At 41.3% G+C, this 22,239-nt stretch overlaps 1 protein-coding gene across 1 annotated transcript in view; it reads right to left on the bottom strand.

Moving 5' to 3' along the window:
- Nucleotides 1–849: 849 nt before the first annotated feature.
- NUP210 (nucleoporin 210kDa) overlaps nt 850–22,239 on the bottom strand; it is a gene marked incomplete at its 5' end in the record, with an annotated part of 43,336 nt that continues 21,946 nt past the window's right edge. The window contains 17 exons of the mRNA XM_010008863.1: nt 850–872; nt 945–1,162; nt 2,476–2,651; nt 6,932–7,106; nt 8,606–8,703; nt 10,109–10,267; nt 10,475–10,606; nt 11,525–11,605; nt 13,009–13,188; nt 13,766–13,828; nt 14,133–14,268; nt 14,586–14,713; nt 15,411–15,539; nt 18,318–18,419; nt 18,545–18,649; nt 20,822–20,928; nt 21,226–21,418. Of these exons, the coding sequence (XP_010007165.1) occupies nt 850–872; nt 945–1,162; nt 2,476–2,651; nt 6,932–7,106; nt 8,606–8,703; nt 10,109–10,267; nt 10,475–10,606; nt 11,525–11,605; nt 13,009–13,188; nt 13,766–13,828; nt 14,133–14,268; nt 14,586–14,713; nt 15,411–15,539; nt 18,318–18,419; nt 18,545–18,649; nt 20,822–20,928; nt 21,226–21,418 (2,205 nt within the window). The remainder of the gene's footprint in view (nt 873–944; nt 1,163–2,475; nt 2,652–6,931; nt 7,107–8,605; nt 8,704–10,108; nt 10,268–10,474; nt 10,607–11,524; nt 11,606–13,008; nt 13,189–13,765; nt 13,829–14,132; nt 14,269–14,585; nt 14,714–15,410; nt 15,540–18,317; nt 18,420–18,544; nt 18,650–20,821; nt 20,929–21,225; nt 21,419–22,239) is intronic.

The following is a 22,239-nucleotide window of genomic DNA, read 5'->3' on the forward strand; positions in this document are numbered from 1 at the left end:
GAAAATACTCCTTTGTATCTTACAGCTAAGGCACTGTAAGAAGTCATGGAAAAAATTCAATCTTTCATTCTCTTACCTATAACAACAATAGATGTCCCTGCTAATAGCATGAAAAATACGAGGAATAGTAATTGGTAAGAATCAAAAAAATGCTGAAGTAGACTGGTTCCACCTGTAGAATTAAAAGGAGACAGCATTGAGTTAATAGAGCATCTTCTCTAATGTGCTTTAAGAGTTAAGAACTGTTAACTCAAACTGAAACAGCCAAAGAAAGGTTTTTATTTCTAGCAAGTAAGTGTAATCAACTTAGATAACACAACTTCAGTTCCAGTGACTCTTCCCAATGAGGTCTTTCAAAGCTGCCAGTAACATTGAAACACCCTGTCTTAAGCATGTTGTTCAGCATCTCAGGCCAGCCCCCCTGAGCAGACACACCAGCTGGAGACTGCTCAGCAGACTGACCCTGACCCAAGTGCTGAACTGCTCATGGGTGTCTGTGTATGTACTCCCTGCCCAGGCAGCAGGGGTGCACACACTTCCAGCCCACAGAAATGAGATCATAGGGTCCCACGTGGTGGAAGGCTGGCAGCCCAACACCAACTGACTTGTTACTGTGACAAAAGCCTGTTAATACTAACAACCCAATGCAGTGAGTGAAGCTAAGGCAGTCTTGATTGAGTATGATTCCCATAAAAACCAAACCTTTCAAGCTAACAGAACAGAAATGTCTGAAGTCTGATACCCATTAATTCAACACAAGCAACATATTGCATGGTACAATTAAAATTAGAGGACTTGGATCAAACCTATTTTTACCATTAACAAGAACATTTGATTCTGAACAAACCTCTAAAGACATGCATTGAGATCTCCTGAGAATAAGAAAGAGTCACACTGATGTCAAGCTACAGAGCTGAAAATACAGCAGCTTAACTGCTGCTTACCTTCCTGGTTTATCAGTGAAGCACTCAAACAGGGGACATCACTGACCAGCACATCCATGACTTCAGGAGATGTGGCATCTTGCACAGGAAGTGGGACATAATCTGCAGTTCCACTGTGCTCTGCATCCCAGACTTTAAGCAAGGTCAAACCTTCATTCACAGTCCGCATGACAAGTGTGTTGTTTGTGGCTCCTTTCCTGATCTGTACACAGTCATCTCTACAGACAAAAAGAAATGCTTTCATATTAAGGCAAGTTTGCTAATGCCATTCTCTCTACAATAAATAGCAAGTATTGATCTCTCCTTAGATGGCTGACTTGGTGATGGGTATCTTCTAATGAAATCTGACAAAATAAGGAAAATATAAAAAATATTTAGGTGTTACTGAGGCAAACATCACCCCTCACATCATTATGCTGAGGAAATACTGAGGTCATAATGATGTATGAGAACTACCTCCTAATTTTAGGAACTGTAGACCTTTAAAATTATGTAATCTGTCTCTATTCCCTTTTCTCAAGGAGTTAAGCAAGGAAATTGAAACACCAATATGCAGCTTTCCAGCCCTAACTTTACAAAGCTTAATCACATTTGGCTCCAAGTTCTGGTATTTACCAAAAAGGCAGCATTCCCAAATGCACTGACACACAAAGCACTGGTAAGTGCACCCAGCCCCCTGGCAGCACCACCCCGAGGCAGTGAGGGTCTGACAGCAGCACAGCCTGGTCAGCATGGGGCTGCACCTGAGGTGTAGTGCTGAAGCAGCTGTCACATCTATTTAGGAAGCTAGGGCAGTGTTATCTCAGGGACCTCTGTATGCTATAGACATTTCTGCAGATCATTTAGGCAGGAGAAAAGAGAAAATCCTGCATTTTAGCCCCACCCCCCCCTTTTTTTTTTTTTTCCTTATTTTCCTTTTACTATGTTGTAACTGCAAGGTGCTCTGCAGAGAACAAGCTACATTATAGTAATGGACTTAGTGATTGTGTAGTAATGACCAAAGGCAGCTGTTTTATAGTATTTATTATTCTTTGAGGCAGAGACCAAAAGGCCTTTTGAGGCCTGGCCCTGCTGTGCAAAGGCTGAAGAAGTATATCTGAAGAGACAGCCCTGATCCAGAGTTCACCATCTTATGTAAGGCCTCAGTGAGTCAGTGTAACAAAGCACTAGGAGAAAAGAGGCAGGATGAGGTGTATGCTGATAAGATCAGTTGTTTATATAGGCCAGTGATGTATGCAACTTGATGATTCAGAGTCACTTAAAGCAGAAATGTACCCCAGGAAGCCTCACTAGGGATCATCCTTATCTGGGCAACTTCCCATTTGCCAGAGAATACTGATTGCTAACTGTAACCCTCCTGCTGCTGCAGTGCCTCTGAAGACCTCAGAGACAAAATCCTTTCTTTCCTAACCCCAGTCCAAGCTGTATCATCACTTGGTATCTCTGGAACAATCTTGGATCCTCCCTGTGGCTGGGCTGTGTGTATTTGGCCTTTTTTGTTCTCTGCAATTAAGGCCCATGAGACACCCACCTGTTTGTTGCAAAGTTGAGCAGAGAATTGTGTGCATGAAAAACATCTCCAGAGTCATCATGGAAATGAACTGTAAATGTCACTGTCACACCCAGAGGAAGAGCCTGTAATGCCTCCTTGTTTTGCATGTGCAGAATAGGATCCATGGATATTCTGAGGTATGAGATGGGGCAGACCTGTAAAAACATCAGCAGTGAAAAGCAAAATAAAAATGCTTTTATGGTGCCTCTATAAAAACAGTAATCTTGCTGGGCTAGAGCCAGTTGCCCTGGACCATGTGCAGTAAGGTCTTGAGCATCTCCTTGGATGGAGACTCCATAATCTCTCTCTGCAACCCATGCTAGTGTTCAACAGCCACCACAGGAAGAAAGTGCTCTCCTGTGTTCCTGTGCACTCTTGCCCTGCCACCAAGCACCACTGAGAAGAGTCTGGCTCTGCCTTCTTCTCACTCTCCCTTCAGATATTTCACACTATTTTGCTCTAATAGCACTGGAAATGGAAGCAAGCAGTAATGATGCAGAAACACACACCACAGACTTCAGAAAGTGCATTAGTATCTTACAAATTAAAACTGTTTAAGGCTCCTTGGGTATACATTAAAACAAGCTGCCTCTAGACATCTCTCCTGGTAATTCTTGAAATAAGAAGTGTGATTTATACCTCAGTTACCACAACAGGAGTAACTCAGGATACATGGGAAAATAAGGGGGTGAAATGGTCAGTCTCCCCAGTTCCCTTGCACTGGGTGAGAAAGCCAAGATGATCCAGGCAGTTTCTAACAGGTTGGCTCTGAATAAAGGTTTGCCCAGCAGAGGAAACACCAGCAATAGCTGCAGAGCCATTTTCTAGTGATCCTGGGCACCACACACTGCTGCCCCTCACACAGACCAGCAGCACCACCAGCTCTCCCTCCAGCTGTGTGCTGGGCTTTCCTGCCCCAGCACTGGGCATGCTGGCTGTGTGCAGCTGCAGCCAGGCCCTGCTCTGAGCCACACAGACAAAACCAGTCAGAACTGGCACCTGACAAATCCCAACTGGGCAGGCAGCTTCATTGTGTGCCCTCAGTGCTTCTCTTCAGCCAGAACTGGTCAGGGACCTCTCCTCCCAATTCTTTAGGGTAGCCTGGTAGGTTATCCATCTGTGCACACACCCATGTGTTTGCAGCAACGCTCCAATGAAGGAAGTTTGTGTGAAGACAAGAACTTCACACTCATTTTGCCTTTAAAATGGCATATTACTATTTTTAACCAACTTACCTAGCAAGTTAACTAGCAAAATTACCCAGCAAAAAACCCCCTATATCTGTTCTTTGTGTTACAGCTGTGGAAAAATAAATAGAAGCATGGACAAAGCAAAACTCCTCAAATATACAGAGAAAACTATTTTAAAAGAAGCCCTTGAGCTTATCTTGTAGGAAAATCCCTTTTTTTCTGACTAAGAGGCTCAGCTAAAATGTAAAACTCTGCAATCTGAAAATGTACATGTCAAAACTTAAAAAGGAAGGGACAAATTTGGCCTCAAGCAAATAGCATCTTTGGTGAGTATGGGGAGGGGGGGGGAAAAAGAGAAGCAACCATTCTGGTTAGAATATCAGTTTATACAACTGTCTACTCCACAGGCTCATACAATCAGTTAAAACACCAGTGCATGCAGTGATCTGCCCAGCTTGCTGAGGTTATAAACTAGGAAAAATGCCATTTCCCTGACAGATTTTCAAGCTTGCTTTACTTTAAAAAGTCAGAAACTGTCCCACAAGGGACAACTGCTAAATTTAATATTGATGAAAACAGCTATTTACTGTTAAAGCATCTCAGTTTGTAAAGTATTTTGGATTTTGAAAAAATGTATTCTGTTGAGTACAGCTGGTGGAGGTGAGTGCTTAGCTTGTTTCCATGCTGAGCATACTGGCACTCCTTGCTTCCACCATCCTCCTTGGCTTATCATATCTTTTTGACCAAATTTGAAGGTCTAAGTGTTAAGTGATGATGCCCCAGCAGTTTGGTGCTTAATTGTGTACAGTTGTAGACAAAACAAGAAGCGAGGAAAGAAAGGACAGCTTGAAGGAGAGAACTCTGCCTTAGAATGACACAACAGATTAAAGCACATCTCCTGCTCTGTCACAAGTTTTTCTGCATGACCTTCAGCAATACTGCTCAACCTCTCAGCTCTCCATCCATACAAAGAAGGCATTGTATTACCTCACACTGTTACTGGAGGTTTAAAGTATTATTCCCATAAAAGTTGTATAGTCCTAATAAGTACAGGCAAATAAATCAGTTGTACAAGATGCTAAACTGCCCCTCTACTCTGTCCTGGTGAGGCCACAACTGGAGAACTGGGTCCAGTTCTGGGCTCCCCAGTTCAAGAGAAACATGGAACTACTGGAGAGAATCCATGGGAAGGCAACAAAGATGACTGGGGGACTGGAGCATCTCCCTTAGGAGGAAAGGCTGGGAGAGCTGGGGCTGTTCAGTCTGGAGAAGAGAAGGCTGAGGGGAGACTTTATCAATGTATATACCAATCTTAGGGTGGGTACAGGAAGATGGAGCCAGACTCTGCCCAGTAGTGCCCAGGGACAAGAGGAGGGACAATGAGCACCAGCTGGAACATGGCAAGTTCCACCTCAAGATGAGGAAGAACTTGTTTCCTGTGAGGGTGACAGAGCCCTGGGACAGGCTGCCCAGAGAGGCTGTGGAGTCTCCTTCTCTGGAGCCTTTCCAGACCTGTCTGGATGCCTTTCTGAGTGACCTGCCCTGGTTTTGGTCCTGCTCTGGCAGGGGGGTTGGACTTGATGATCTTTGGAGGTTTCTTCCAACCCCTGACATTCTGTGATTCTGTGATTTTGAACTTCACTTCTGAAAAATGGGAAGTATGGGAATTAATAGTCAGTTCTGTGCTTTAAAGAAAAACTTAATCATACTAAACTAGATGGGTAAACATTCAATTCCAGCAAACTCTTAAATTTGGTACATTTTACAAAAATACTTTTGTGTGCATGTGCCATAAACTTTAAAAAGTCCCAAAAGTCTCTTAGAAGGCTGATAAATACAGAAGTTCAAATAATAAAAAAAAAGATGTTAACATCATAAACATGCATTTTGCAGTGTGTGAAAAAGGCAAGTACCACCTGGAGAATGGATATAAATGCAGGGTACCTAAGTGATACCTAGATTTTCAAGGTATTAGAGATGTAACTGTACAGTACCCAAAAAATTTCACGTTCTCTGCTATTTCCCAGCACTTCAGCTTTCAGTTACAATGAGATTCTCTGCAGAAGACAGCCTGTCATATCAGATGTAATAATTGAGCTGCTGCTCCCTGTGTTGGGTGAGCTGCCAAGGAGTAAGTCCTAGGCTGCCCTGTGTGCCCGAGGGTGCTTGAACATGGGTGCTTCAGGGAAGGACAAAGCTGTGCTGAAACTCAGCAGTTTGTTTCCAGGCTAATGAGATGACTTCCTTTCTCAAACCTTCATTTGTTGATTGAATGCTATTATGTGAAGTCTATTGTATCTTACTGGTTGAGAACTTTGGATACTAGGGAATGTGTGTCCTGCCTTTCTGTTCAAAAGTCCTTGGGTCAAGAACTTTCTACATCTGGCAATGTGAGCCTTGAGAAACCCACTGCTCCACCTCCTCTTATCTCTTTTTACTCTGTCAGGATTGTTCCTATGTCCCAACTAAAGGAGAAAGAAATATCATAAAGTACTGACTTCAAATTATTTGAAAGTTTCATTATAATTGCTGTGAAGTGGCCTGATTTTTTATTTTATTTTTTTTTAGATTTTGTTTTTTACCATAATGTTCAGCTTTGTTGGTAGGACAGCATGTAGGTCTGTACCTACATGAGTGGAGAAAAAAAAAAAAGGTGTTTCAGTTTCACTAACAGCACCCTTGCTGCCAGGTGGTGGCAGGGGATTTCTACAGCTCTGTTATAGATGACCTTGTTTCTTCCCTTCAGGGCTGGATCTGTGGAGTGAAAGACCCCTGATGAGTCTGGGGTTGGCTCAAAAGGCATTTAGTCAGCACCTAGTGGTACTGAAGTTCCCCCTTTGTGCATTCTTTCCATATTATTGCAGAAGTCTGGAGTCAGTGCAGTAGGATATTAAGCTTGTGAGCTCTTTGTAGTAGGAACCATCTCAACTCATAGAATTGTCAGATTTGGAAGAGACCTCTACAGATCATCAAGTCCAACAAGGGTGCCCTGGAGCACATTACTCAGGGCTGCATCCAGGTGGGTTTTGAATGTCTCTTGCCTACCAAGACCCCAGGGTCCTTCTCCACAGAGCTACTCTCTAGCAGACCACCTCCTGGCCTGGCCTGGTGCATTCTGTTGTTCCTTCCCAGGGGCAGGACTCTGCACTTGGTCTTGTTGAACCTCATCAGGTTCCTCTTTGCCCAGTGCAGTAGTAAAGCTACACTTCTAACAGAAAAATGCAAAGAAAGAGAATTGATAGTACCTTAACAGCCAGTACAATGGTCTGATTGATCCCAAATGATTCTTGTGCGACCAGTTCAATTGCTGACGACCCTATTAAGGACCCAGAGGTGAGGAAACCTCTCTCATCAATTTTTACAACAGGAACTTCATCTGGCCCATCCACAACACGGTAACTCAGTGAAGCCTCTCGGTCCCTTAAGAAAACAAACACACAAACCAGGAAAAAACAAACAAAACAGGGGATCACTTTAAATCAGTAAACCCGTATTTACACAATGTGTTATGCAAACCCAAAAGATTTCTAACTGGTGTGTGTTTTTCTACATATCTGCAATGAAAGCTGAAAAGCCAGTGGTCTAGTCTAAGAAAAAAAAGTTGAAGTTCTGATTCATGCTCACTTGAAAGAAGTCTTATCTGGCTCTAGGAGTGTTTTGAGATCTAGCTTCCACCCAGGGCCCTGCAGTGTCATCAGTCACTGGGGTAAACCTGATGCCCAATGATACTGGCTAAAGCAGCAACATGCAGCTTCTGCCCTCTTTTTCTGGAAGAAATATTGAGGGTGGTTAGCCTGCCACACCTAGTGCTGGTACTGGAGGTAAGTCAGGGATGTGATTAAGTGGATCTCATCAGTTTCCTGGAAATAGTTTTGTAGACAAGTTAATTTTTTGAATAATTTTCACCATGGTATTTGCACATTAATAAAGTGAACAAATACAGTAGCTGTAATTAGGGGGCATTCTGAGACATGAGCTACTTTTAAGTATCACTTATCACATCATCTAAAAGATTTGTAAATGTTTGGTTTTTTTTCCCTCCCAAGCTCTCTCCATTGAGATAGAAATACTTAAACTACTTCATCCTAGGAAAGAAACATGAAAGCTGGATTTTAGTTGCCCTTTTCTTGGCAACAATGCAAGTTTTTTGGTGGTAGAGTTCAGACACAGGGGCTCAACATTGCATAGTGAAGATAATGGGACAAAGAAATGTACAAACTGGTGCCTATCAACTTGATGACTAAATAATGAGAAAATTTGCTCAGAACAATGTTGACAAAACAACATCAGTAAGTAACTACAAATAACAGGGCTCCTATGTAACTGCTTCAAAAGTAGATGCTGAATGACCATTACCACTGGAGCTCCAGTGAAAGTAACAGTTCCCCCCTCTTCAAAAATAAATGCATTTAAAGCATCCCCCTCAGTGTATGTCCTGCTGTCTACAGCTGCACATCCTTGTGCTAGGAAAACCAAACAGCAAGCCTGAAGTGAGTCTGAAATGTCAGTCTTTGAAAACACATTACATAAAAAGGACTTCTCATTTGGAAAGGATATTTTAATCTCAAAGTCTAGTCAAAGCCTCTGTGTAAGAAATACAGAGAAGCATATTCCAGAAAGCCTTGGCCTTCTGGACAAAAGAGACAAAAAACTCTAGTGGAAGCAGGTTACTGCTTTAAGTGGCTCAGCATCTTTTAAAATAAGGACCTAAAATTTCCAAACACAGAATGAATTTTCCATCTGCAATCTTACTAAAACTTGTCAGAGCCCAAGTGTATAGACAAGATACTATGAATCACCAGATAAGTTGAGGTCCTGTGGCACTTGTAAAAGACTGAAACAGCTTACTTCAAGAATATCTGCTTTATGGTTTTGATAAACTATTGACACAAATCACAGTATGAAAACTGATCACTAACCTGTTTGTCTGAAGTTTAAGAAAGGAATTTGGTGACATTAAGATCTGCTCTGCTTCTCCTTCTACTTCTGGAGTGACTAAACCAAATTTTTCAAACACCTGGAAACAAAAGGCATTTTAGCCTACTGTTGCATGCAGTGAGTAACCTATTTCCATATTGATTTCATTCAAAACAGGCAAACAAAAACTACAATAGAACTACAAACTTTTCTTAACTTTGTATAATATATATGGTAAAAAAAAGAATTAAACATGAATATTTGAGAGCAGGATAGGGAGTATCTTCTAAAGATTATTCTGAAAAGCATAGGTTTCTATGGCTATAACTACACTATGAAACAGTATGAAAAAATAAGTAGATCTGTTAAGTGAAATGGTGTTGGAGACCCCACATTCACTCAAGTTACTTTAGGCCTCAAGTCACTTCTGGGGCCAGATGTCTTTAATATCTTTATCAATGGACAAGGGGATCAAGTGCATCCTCAGGAAGTTTGCAGATGACACCAAGCTGGGTGGGAGTGTTGATCTGCCCAAAGGTAGGAAGGGTCTGCAGAGGGACCTGGACAGCCTCAATAGATGGGCCAAGGCCAGTTGCCTGTAGTTCAACAAGGCCAAGTGTTGAGTCCTGCACTTGGCTCACAGCAAACCCAAGAAAATCCCCAGGCTTGGGGAAGAGTGCCTGGAAAGTGCCTGGAGGAAAAGGACCTGGGGGTGTGGGTCAACAGTGGCTGAATATGAGCCAGGGTGTGCCCAGGTGGCCAAGAAACACATCAGCATCCTGGCTTGTGTCGGCACTAGTGTGGCCAGCAGGAGCAGGGGAGGGATCATCCCCCTGTGCTGGGCACTGGTGAGGGGGCACCTCAAATTGTGGTGTGAGTTTTGGGCCCCTCACATAAAGGACATTGAGGGCTGGAGTGTGTCCAGAGAAGGGAGAATCATACAACTGTTTTGGTTTGAAGTCTGAGCCCATGAACTGAATAGCCACAAGAGGTGCACTCCTTAAGCACATTTTCCAGCTTTGGCTTATCTAAAGGAATCCAGTTTTCATACTTTGCAGCTGCTTTCCAAAGCATAGGCAGTGGGAACAACCAGGAGATTCATTTCAGAAGATAATTCCTGATCCCAGCTAACATACCTCCCTAGACATGTACAATAAGCACTAAAACCAGGAAGCATTATTGTGTAGCAAAGTTCTTTCACAGCTCTAACACTGCTTACCCACAAGACACAAGTCACCTCAATTTCAGGGGGTCTACAACAAAAGCCAACTCCTGAATTTCATTCAGGAATCACACCAGTATGTGACTGGTGTAAACCTTACCAACACTTGGGAAACTCAGAGGTTTCCAAACAGCAAAACATTACACAAACAAGGGTCAGGGCTCAAAGATAAACTTAGGCTGGTACTACTCCTCTGCATTTCAAATTCCAGACCTCAAATACAGGCTTTAGTTCAGCTCTGAAATAGATATTAAAGCATTAGCTGTGAGGAACATCATCATACCTGAATTTGGATTTTATCAGACAGTTCTCTTGCCATGCTGTAAAACTGGTTGGCCGCAGGATCAAGGACCTTCACAACAACTTTCAGGCCTGTTATTCCCTTTACTCTGCCATAAACATTCACTGCAAAGTTATGTTTTGCAGGAAGCTGAAAAGAAGCCTTGGACAGAAGAAAGTGATTAAAATTTTACTCATGGAAAGGAGTTGCCATTGATACAGAAGAATGACAACACCCAACACTGACAATGGCACTTTATTTTGAGTAAGTGGAAGGAACAATATTTTCTCAATTGCCATTATGTGGCAGTTTCCTTTTCCCAACACACACACACATTCCAGTACACATCCACGCACACACAGCATTTACCTCACTGTGTCTTGACTTGATTTCCAGAGTTTCCTTCTTTGTGACAGACCACTGGAACGTTAATCCTGGTGCTGCGTTGCCGAACGAGAAAGGAGTCTGACTGCTGGTGATGCCCATCACATAAACAGGCATCTAGAAACAGAGAAACCCATTTTCTTAGGTAATTCTCGGATGGCAACCAAATTGGACAGATTAAACATAATTAAACTTGAAACTGATTGACCAAGAGATGGAATATCTTATGTAGACTATGGTTTGGCTGCTGTGTGTCTTGCAGGGATGTATCACGCAGAAGACTCAAATAACCACCAAACTTGTAAAAATTAAACTTTGATTTATTCTCATTTGCTACATGATCTGCAAAAAAACAAGCACCAATTTTCCATGGAAAAAGATGAGTTCAATAACTCACTTGTCCCATTTGCAGCATCAAATCACTTCACCGTAGTTAAATCTCACACTCTTCAGTTTTCTACACCTTTGGCCAGATGATCTCCCTGACTAAGTGCTCTGATGTCAACTTTTCCCTTCCAACTCTTCAAGTTAAGACAAGGTAACATATGAACCCAAACCCAGGATTTTCAATTCAGTCTCCAAAGTAATTCATTCACCTGGGATCAATGAACTAGAGTCACTAACCATTTGGAATGAGTAACTAATAAGGGAAATATAGACTCTTAAAAACAGACTTACTAGGAGATAACTTGAACAATATCTGCTTTTCTGGATATAGCAGACATGCTGTCAATTTTTATCAAACAAAGGAAGAAAGTCTTCACTGCAAATACAATGAAGATGAGAGAACCCTCCTTCATATAAACAGAGGGTTCCTCAGCAGGGCCTGAATTTCTGAAAGATCAGTCTGGTGTACATGTTCAACTCATTCAGCTCTGCAGCTTCTCCACTGACAGCACACTCCTTCCTGCAGCAGAGGTGGCCCTCAGAGCAGGCAACCACTCAGAGTGGTGCTATCAGATGACCTAAACAGTATGGTCATGGCTTGCAGGTCAAAATTTTAAGGCAATAAAAGCTAATCATAAATCAACTAACCTGTGTACCCATTTTCATTCGTGTAATTGGTGCATGAATTCTAACAGCTGTCAGCTGTACTACTTCAACTTCCACTTTGTCCTAAAAAGGAGGAAGACACTGTAAGCACTTGTCAAAGGTGAACTAGATTTCACTTTCAGGATCTATTCACTATTTTGCTATTTTTTAAATCACTATTGCCATGGGATTTGCCTGAGGCTTATCACAGAAAATACAAACAGACATAATTCAGTAGGACTGCAAAAAACTACAAAAGCTTTAACTTCTTAGATAAATTAAACAAAAAAAAAGCTTTGCTCAAAATTACTGATGTCAGGAATAATGGAACTGAGAGGTGACAGACTGCAAGGGACTAGGATCATAGGAGTCCCTGGAAGAGACATGAATAATCCCAGAAGGTTAAGGGAAGGCATTGAGAGGAAATGACAAATGTTAGCAGCAAATGGGACAATCAAGCATAAGAGGTTGATATATGTGACATTCTGATGTCTCCTGGTAAGATTTTATTCCTACTGTATACTGGGGAGGAAAAGGTCTGACCTGGACCTCACTGGGCAGCAGGCTTAGCTTTCAAGTTCATTCTGCTCCCTGCCACAGCAGCAGGGCACACGGCTGCCCCCACACTACAAAGCACGGGATTTTTTGTTTTGTTTTAAATTAGTCTGCCCTTGACCTGTGGTGAGACTTTTCAAGCAGAAGAGCTTTGTGGTGTGCAGCAGCTGTCCTGCCCTGACCTCAAATGAAGAGCTGTAAGATTTGGCCCATGTTCTATTGCTCTTAATCTCATGCAAGTCCCAAGGACTTGTGCTCCCTTACAGGCCTGCTCACCAGCTCCATTCCACTCAGCCAGTCGGAAGTTAGAGGGTCAAGATTCTGCTGGAATGTCAAGAATTCACTGCTTGAACTGCATAGATGGGTTCAGACCACAGCAGGGAATGATAAGATTTCTATACAGCTTGCCTATAGCTTAAGAAACAATGCATTTCTTAGGCAACAGTTCCCTTCTGACCTCTACTGACACTGCCAAACAGTAAGGGGTACAGGCAAGGACAACCTGCTGCTGGTTTAGAAAGGCTTCTTTGGATGGGCTTTTCTAGATTTATCAATTAATTCTAAAGATACCAGACCATTTATAAAGTCTCACTGGGTTATCAGTAGAACTTTGGTTTAAGGTATAGCAAGACTTAGCTCTGTTGAAAGCATCACTTGTGTCAGCACATGCACAAGTTTACAGGTCAGGGAGTAAGGAACAGTTATTTTTCATCTCCTGAAGGAAAGCAGGAATCAAGTGCACAGGACAACATTACTCATGCAAAAAGACTATTTGTCCCTTTTGAGCCAAACTCATGAGCTAAAGAGAGCCTCTTTCAGCCCTTAAAGGTATCAAGACAACATTACTCATGCAAAAAGACTGTCCCTTTTGAGCCAAACTCATGAGCTGAAGAGAGCCTCTTTCAGCCCTTAAAGGTATCATAAAACATCACCTGAGACACCACGACAAGCTCCCCTGTCTCTGCATCAACAGCTTGCACTGATCCTGTTACCATCCCATTCCCAACTGCCAGTCCTCTGACAAGCCCAGTGCTGTTCACTGCTGCAATCTTCTCATTGCTGATGGAGAAAGTGATGGTGGATCGAGGCTGAGGGCCTCCTTCTGAAGTGATCTACAATTAACAGCACAAAGAGCAACTAGGATTAACACATCTGGTATTTGTTCTGGTTCATGTTACACGGTACCCACTCAGCACCACAATGTCTTCAGTAAGAAAAGGCCCATCCCAAGGCATCTCTGGGCTTATTTCTCCTGCACACTGGCCCTTGCATGATGTCAGACTGGGAAATACATGAGCTGAGCACAAACATGGTCTGTGTGCTTCACATAATGTAACAGACTGATGCTACATCCAGCCCAGAAAGTGTCAGGAAAACTACCCTCACTTTCTCTTCACCACACCTGGTACAGCTCTGCTCTGTGTGTCAGTTTGCAGAACTAGCCCACTAGGCTTCATTTCATAGAGGTGACAGATTCCTAATTTGGCATTAACACTGGAAAAGCTGACACTCCCTTGGCACAAATAAATACAAACCCTTTGATTTGGCAATAGAGTAAATTGGAAGATGACCCTCTTGCTAGGAGGGGCAGCTAAATCACCAAGCTGAATATAAACTGCTGAAAAATAAGTTAGAAAATTTATACTGAAGTAGAAATTACAAAAGAAAGAATGTAAGAAGATCCCTTACCTGAATCACAGCCCCAGTAATTAGGGTTACTTTCCTTGGCAGTAGTTTAAATGGGGGAAATACCTAAAAACAAATAAGAATAATTCTGTTTGTGCAATTTCCATCAGGTAGTTTATGTTATAACACAGTACATAGAAGTGTAAAACTGGGTCTTCACTTGCTTAATTACAGTAAATTGAGCATGCAGAAACTTCACTCATCACCTGCAGTTAAAAACCACTGCAAAATCCCAACCAGACTAGCATTTGGAGAACCTCTGGACAATGATCCCTCTACTTTTTCTGGCAAAATAATTACTATAAATTAACTATAATATAATGTCTCTATAGATTTTGTTTAGGCAGTCATTTTATCTGAAATTATTTACTTCAATCTGTTGTGGAGCAGAGTTTATTCTCTGTCCTCTTCTGTCAGCAATGGTCGCTGTAAGACTGGTCTGACCCAGGGCCCTCCCCTGCACCAGGAAAGCAGCAGTGTGGCCATCCAGAGCTTCCCCGAGTGGGCTGCAACAAAGAAACACATTAAACCCGAGAAGTTCAAGAAATAAATTACATGAATAGCAATTGCAAGGGACTTATTTAGTGGATAGCAGCTTTATCATTCACCAGTCAACAAAATTTCGACTGTCACCTTAGGCAATTCTCCTGACAAATAACCATTTTTAGCCATTTCACAGGTAACTAAAAGTTTACAAAAAGAAAACAGATAAAACCCAGTCACTGTGTACTCCCATGCCCCCAAGCCAATACTTTCACTTACTTTTTGCTCATTCTGCCTACAAATATACTTGTAGATTATTCTAAAAAATCCATTAACTCACACAAGTGAGACAATCTGAGGTGCTGCCCATAGTTTTAGATCCATGATGTCAAAGTATTTTGCCAGGAAAGGTTTCTTCGAGCCATCCAGAACTCTGACATAAGCTTTAACTGTTTTTCCAATCTCCACCTGAAACACAGTCACATCCAGTCATTTTTCTTTCAAACTGTTCTTTTTTGTTAGCATAAACATTTTCGTTTTACTTTGTATTACACTTTTAGTGAGATTATTAGAGATAAAGTCCCAAGGTTAGATTAACACTGATGTTAAAGAAGAATCCCTGCCAGCCACGGTTAGTGTCAAATTAAATAAATGAATTCAGGTCTTCAGCTGGCAAGGGCATAATTAAAACATCCAGAAATATCAACACTCACTTTGTCCAAGATGCACCCGAGCTGTCAAGTAAAATGAGTTGGACCTTTTTTTGTTCATTTTTAAAACATGACATATGGAAAATGACCTTGGGGCAAAACTTACTCCTAAAAGAATTGCTCTCATGCACTTGAAACAACAGAAGATGTAAATTAGTGTGTTCATATAAGTTATGAATTAACATTGCTGTGTAAGTTGAGATTGCTGCCACACAGAACATGAAGTAAGAGATACTTCATACTCAGAGATGTATAACCTAAATGGATAAATCTGGGAGGCAGAAACAGAAACATAGGGAGATCAAACTGTTTCTCTAAGGTCATACAGCTGCAGCAGAGGGCCCCAACTACTACTTCAGAGCATCTTGCACATGTGTCATCTTTATGTTCATAATCAGCACATGGAATCAGGACAATCTAGATCAGCAAATAATGCAGGGTTCAAAGCCACTAACCTTGTCAACAACACGGACATACAGTTCCTGTATATCAGACACATGAATTTCAGCTTTAGCTGGTGCAGGGAAAGCCAAACACAGGTCATGAATCATTACAGTCACTGATCCTGGAAGGAGAGGATGCACCTGCAATGACAAAAGAAAATTCTAGTAAAGCAATTCTTATTTTCATTTGTATGTCATTCATAGGATTAAATTGATAATCATCTTCAGGGCAGATGCAGTTGGATGTAGAAGTCTCCAAGCCTTAGACACAGATAATTCTTCCACCAGAGTAAAACTGTCAAATGTATGTAGAAAGTACCATACTACTGAGCTACTGCAAACAGCCTCTGGGCAGCAACTGAAGTAACATACCCTAATCTAGAAGCAGTCTGGCAAAAAGGACAAAAATCCCACAACAAATCATTCAGAGCAATGAAACTTCTCTTAGTGGAACCAGAAAACTGGTAAGGATAAAAAAGAAAAATCAAGGGCAGAGACTACGCTTATAAACACTGGTTTTGCATCCTACGAGATTCATACTTTACAGCTGCTGCTTTTAATCTGAACAGCCAAAATCTGGTGGTAGATCTTCCCAAGTAAGAGAACAACTGACAAATCAATTATTTCTTTGATACAGCTCTTAGTAGTATTATTAGTTTTTTTAAATATAAAGAAAGTACATGTTACATCTCTCTGAAGACAGCAAGAAACAATGAAGAAAGAGACCTCTGCTCACACATATAAGCTCTCAGAACTAGGCACGAACCCCAAAGTCATCTCCACATGCTTTCCCAAGGCCATGCATCCACACCTTGCCCACATCATCTTTGCAGTTCTCTTGCCATTTGCCTGACCTCATCACACTCCTCAGGGATAATCCCAACTATTCTCTTCACCTTCACAGACCTTTACTTTGGCCAGAGACAGTGCAGATATTTAGTGTCCTCTTTTATGCACTCATCTGGCCTAGGCAGTTGAACTCTGAAACAAGGGGTGCAGGACTGCCAGGCCCCCCAGCTCAAAGGAATTGAATACAATTCATAGCATTACTTGGCAGCACTATTGGAGTTAGCAGAAAGGGCAGTGGGAAGAGCTGACATTTTGTTCTTTGAGTGCACTGCTCTTACTTTTGCCTCAAAATACAAAGAAAGATGGTAGAATGATTTGGGTTGGGAGAGACCTTAAAGACCACCTTGTCCCAACCCCCTGCCTGGACAGGGACACCTCCCACCAGCCCAGGTTGCTCCAAGCCCCATCCAACCTGCCCTTCAACACTGCCAGGGATGGGGCAGCCACAGCTTCTCTGGGCAACCTGGGCCAGGGTCTCACCAACCTCACAGTGAAGAATTCCTTTCTAAGGTCTAATGCAAATCTCTCTTTCAGTTTAAACACATCACTCCTTGTCCTATTGTTTTAATACACATCAGCTTTCAGAACTGCAGGGGTTCCCCAGGTGGATGGCTGGGGGACATATATTACACACAGCCATGGAAAGCAGGAGAGGATGTGGCCAGGAGGAGGCAGCCAGCATGCTCACACAGGGAGGAAGAGGTCATGGAAATCAGTTTGGGCTGGGAGATCAGAGAAATCTACCAGGGCTGAGAGTTGAAAGGGGAAGCAGGACTGCTACAACTTACAAAAACTGTTCCTATCCCAGCAACCTCCTCTGTTCTTGTGTCCTGTGAGGTGTCCAGTGGTTGTCTAGTACACTATTCAGTCTCTTCCCACACCCAGAAAAGCCACGGTGTCAGGCAGAGAGTAAGAGGTACAGAATTCATCCTTAGCAGCCCCAGTAAGAAATTTGAGAATCACCACTCTGGACAACTTCAATTTAGTTTCTCAGAATGCTTCACAAGCAGGACTAAAAAACTTTTTAAACGTGGGGGCTAATGAGGGTTTTGCACATTCCTGCACATCCTTGTATATATTAGTACATCTTTGCTGTTACCACTAGTATTTAAAGCTGTCCAGTTTAGTTCCCAGTCGGGGAAGTCTGTGTCCTAACTCTGTCTCTCGTTTCCCTACCTGGGTGGGAGGGGATTGGGAGCATTGTTGTCATTGGTTTAGTGGCCAATCCTGAGTCAATCTGTGACACACACACAGTCAAAATGTTTCACCAAAACCTTCCATATTCTCAACAATGAAAAAAAAATCCACCTTTATCATTATTTCACAACTTCATCAATGTTATTTATTACAAATAAACCTGCAAGTTATAAATTTCTGAAGATCACTCTTTAAACAACTTGTGTCACTTCCAGTTCTTGTCCAATGAAAGCTACAATGCAAATAGATTGTTATTCACTGTAGAATCCATCTCATAACTTGGGCCTGGATGAAATCAGGCATAACTGTAGTTTACTTGTATCTTCTAGTAGAAAAGTGCATGAAAAACTTAATACAGGGATCAGAAATCAATTCTTTAATAGATATTTCTTCACAAAATCAAGACAAAATACTGTGATAGCAAAATATCCTGAAATAGCACTGGAAAAAGAATTTGAAGGTTTCAGAACTACTAACCTACTACAAATATTCTGTTATTAGCCTATAAACCAATTAATCTTTTGTACAGTGCTTCCAAATAATTCTGTCACATTATTTTTATTTTCTGTTTAGGAAATCAAAAACATTTTAATGCAAAATTGTAATGGGTAAAGAGCAACTTGGCACTGGTTTTTATGTTCTACAGAGTACAGAGGTGCATCAACAGTGATGAAACAATTTCCTAAACCTGAAACTATACCTGGAACTGCTAGGGCAAAGCTTGAATGTGAGAGGCAAACACATTCAAGCCTCAGGTACTGCCTCTCTATCCATGTGCCTCTCTGTCCACTGGAAAACAACCCATAGCCATGAAGCTGTAGAGCAATATTCAGACTGCCAGAGAGACATCAAGTAACAGAATACTTCACTCACCAAAGCAGTATCTTCAGTTTCTTCATAAGATACTCTTATAACACTTGCAATGCTGGTATTAATGAAAAAATATCCAGAACCTCCTTTGATGAAAAGTTCTGCCTGCAAAACCAGAAAAGCATTCAAAATCAGAGGATCTGCCCAGATCTGCTAGAACTGGCACCTGACACATGATGTTTCTGACGTTTCCCTCCCTGTAGTTAGAAAGTAGCAGAACAATTTCTTACCTGTATGTCAGGGTGATTGTAAATGGAGACATCAGTAGGGTCCACTTTTATATCTTCCACTAGCATGAGCTCAATAGTAGCAGACACTGGGAGAAGAGGTTCATACTGCAAAAGACAATTCCAGCTGTTACAGCAAACACCAGGCTCAGGAAACAGCGTGAGTCTCCTGTATGCGCAGGGACGGTGGTGACAGCAGGAGGAAGTTAGGTTAATAATCCAGTAGCTGGCTGAGCTGCTCACTCTCTTCCACAGGTAAGATCATCCATGCTTCTGTGTCCTGCAGATCTGACCAAGGCACAGGACAAAGGCCTACACACCACCAGCTAACCCAGGCTGACCTACAGACCAGGCAGGAACGCAGAGCCACGCTGTGGGTGCATGCAAAGCAAGGCAGCAGAGACAGCATCTTTGCTTCTACTTCCAGCTCATCTTTTTAGGATTCTTCCTGGCAGGCCACCACAAGAAATTCCTCCTTAAATGTAAGTACATAAACACTGGACCAGATCCAAGTTTAATCATTCATTCATAACAGCATTAGCTTAAAAGGGAAAATGTTTTTTTAGAGGAAGTTAATGTTATGTGCTCGTTTCACGTAATTAGTAGAATGATTTCCTTGATGTAGAAATGATGTCATCTTTCCTTAATGACATAATAGGATGGTCCACTTAAACATGAAACAATGGTCAAGACATCCTAATATACCATCTATTATATTTTTATTTCTGTTTCTGTCTGTATGGGCAAAGTTGAAAGCAGAATATAGCAGTTCATTTCTAATCTATTTGAAAAAAACATACAAAGTACTTTAAGAAACAACACAAAAGCCAATGTAGCTGTAGCAGAAGTGGCATCTGCAACTGCTCTGTCTACAACTAGACAAGATTCCTCTCAAAGTCTAGAAATTAAGAGAAGTCAGGTGCCATTTTACATGTATGTATCTCACAGTGAAAAAGCTTAAACTTATCTGGCTTCAGTGCAAAGTTCAGAGAATTCACTTTTTAAATGATCTCCAGATGCAAGGACGAATATTGAATATTGCTTTAATAAAGCAGAGCACAGTGAACAACAACATGATTGCAGAACAAGTATTCTTACTACCACTCAATTTTGTGAGGTGGCAAAGTAATTGTATCTCTTAATTTTGACAAAGTCATAGTAAAAGTTCTTCAGTGGAAATGCATCTACTACCATGCTTCCCAACAAGCATAATGGAAACCTCATGAATAAGACAAGAGCCAGCTGACAATATAGATCTTCTTCCAAAAAAAAAATTACTACCCAGATGCCAAACTTTGGCCATCCAGACAGAAATCTGTGCCATTGGATATTTCACATTCCAAGTGCCATTCTCTTACCTGCTTTGAATTAAAAATGCTGTAACTTCTAGCTCCATAATTTACTCTGCCTCAACTCTGTTTTCAGAGGACATGATTCAGAACCACATATAGTCAAAACCCACTTAAATCCTGCCTAACAAAACTATGCAGAATTTCAATTTAGCAAAGCAGGACATTTTGGGAGCTAGCTACTATGTGTGTCAGGTTGTTCCATAGGCTGAAAGCTGCTGTTATATTCCATCTAAAACCAAAAAATGACACAAACTGAAAATTGCCACAATAGTTTACATCTGTCTTCCATGTTCATCATCACTACTTTTCACTCTTGTTTTTCCTTACGTTGAGTATCTACAAACTGAAGTGGCTAATGACTTGTAAAATTAGAGCCCAGGCTTATGGCTGGCACTGTACAACTGAGCAGGCTCTGTCTTCTGTAAGATCAATGTGAGACTGGAAAAAAAAAAAGTTAGTCAGAGCCCAGATTTTACTCATGGTCCACATGAGGATATCAGCCAGCTTCTCCTCTGCTCATGCAGAACCTTTCTGCCCATTTTTGCAGTGGAAATAATACATTTACTTTCCCCAGTGACAGCTGCACCAAGCTCATGTTGCTTTAGTGAAGGACAAGAAGCACTACAAACCTAAAGCAAAACAAAAGCAACGAAAACAACTCTTTGTAAGCCCCTTGTCCAGATGGTTAAAATGAAAGAAAGAAGGAATTGGATATATTCGATATGGATAGCAGCACGTAGAGCAGAGGAAAGCAGGAAAAGTCATGAACATTATAAAAACCTGGTGGTATAAGAATCTGCCTTCAGAACCAGTTATGGAGCTGCCTTATTTTTACAGTACTGTGCCCTGAGGAGACAAACACACAGGAACACTGTGCACTGTGTGCACTTCATAGGAAAGGAAACAAAGAACCAAGAGTTCTGAGTACCGGTGTTTTAACTTTAGCTGCCTTGAGATGGGATTGCTGGTATCCTGCTGCAGTTGCAGAGATGGCAGCTGTTCCAGACTCATTGTGAACTTGAACAGTTTGCAAGCCTAGAATAAAACAAGTCAAATAAATCTGAATATGGGAATAAAAAGATTAAATGTACACTGCTAATCTCTTCCATTATCATTCTAAACAGACAAGGATTTTCTCTCTCAAGACAGGTTCTAGGCACTGAGTTTGCTTCTTTTTTTCTTTAAAAGTGCACACTTAAGATGCATGTTGAGGATAAAATGTAATACATCTGCAGATGACAGTAGTTTCTTTAATCAAACTCAGACGTCACCAAATAGATTTAATCCTGATCATCTTCAATAATTAAAATACTCATTTAAACTAATTCATACCGTGCATTTTCTTTTGACCAATTTCATCTTCCTTCAGAGTCAGCTTCATTGGCATACCAGGCACAACATTAGCTAAGGATATATTTGTTGATTCCCAGATAACAGTAAGAGAACTGAAGTTATCAAATTTACTGCCCTCTTGGTCATATGCAGCCAACTCCAATACTGGATTGTGATAATTTGAAACAGGAATCTGAAAAAGAAAGAATATTTTGAACCGAACAGATGCAAGAGGATTTTTTAATCATTAAAGAAAAAATATATGCCAAGTTCCACGAGATTTATTATAACACTCATTATATGAGTAATGTTCATTAAAATGAGTCACCGGTGCAAAGTCATTAAGCTGTACTTCAACTGCAAGGGTTTTTTTGGGGGGTGGGATTTTTATTAGCCAGTAAATTACCTCAAAACAAAACTCAAATCACACAGCTCAACTACGTGGTCTTTAGAATTGAAACAATTAATTAAAATACTGCTATTTGTCAGAAGACATAGCTCAAAGTTCTAGTGTTCACCTTGTGAAACACATCAGGGATAGATAGCAGTGTGCCAGTCATCTGGCACATGACAGTTGGAAAAACAGGTGAGCTCTGAAGTGACTTACAACAGGTACAGATCTCCTTCTACTCTGGTTATTACATAAAAGATACTTTAAATGGTTTATCAACCTAACACACACTGTAGTTTTATGAATGTAGGATGACTTTTATATCTGCCTGGTAATATTAACATGACAAACACACAGTTTACTCAGCAGACAGCATGTGACAACTCTCACCAAGGTACAGAAGAAAGTTCTTTGTGCTTGATAATCTACACAGAGGCATGGTCCATTTATTGCCACTCAGATTGGCAAGCCTGAATACAAGGGTGTCCCTGAACAATACTCACTGTATATTCTTACATAGGTCAGTGCACATCAGCAAGGTTTGTGCTTTTCCTAGTAAGAGACAAATGTACCCTCATGGACTAATGTCTGTATGGTAAAATGTGCCTCTATATACTCAATGG

The sequence above is a fragment of the Chaetura pelagica genome, unplaced genomic scaffold (assembly GCF_000747805.2).
Source record: "Chaetura pelagica isolate M959 unplaced genomic scaffold, ChaPel_1.0 scaffold52, whole genome shotgun sequence".
Taxonomy (NCBI): domain Eukaryota; kingdom Metazoa; phylum Chordata; class Aves; order Apodiformes; family Apodidae; genus Chaetura; species Chaetura pelagica.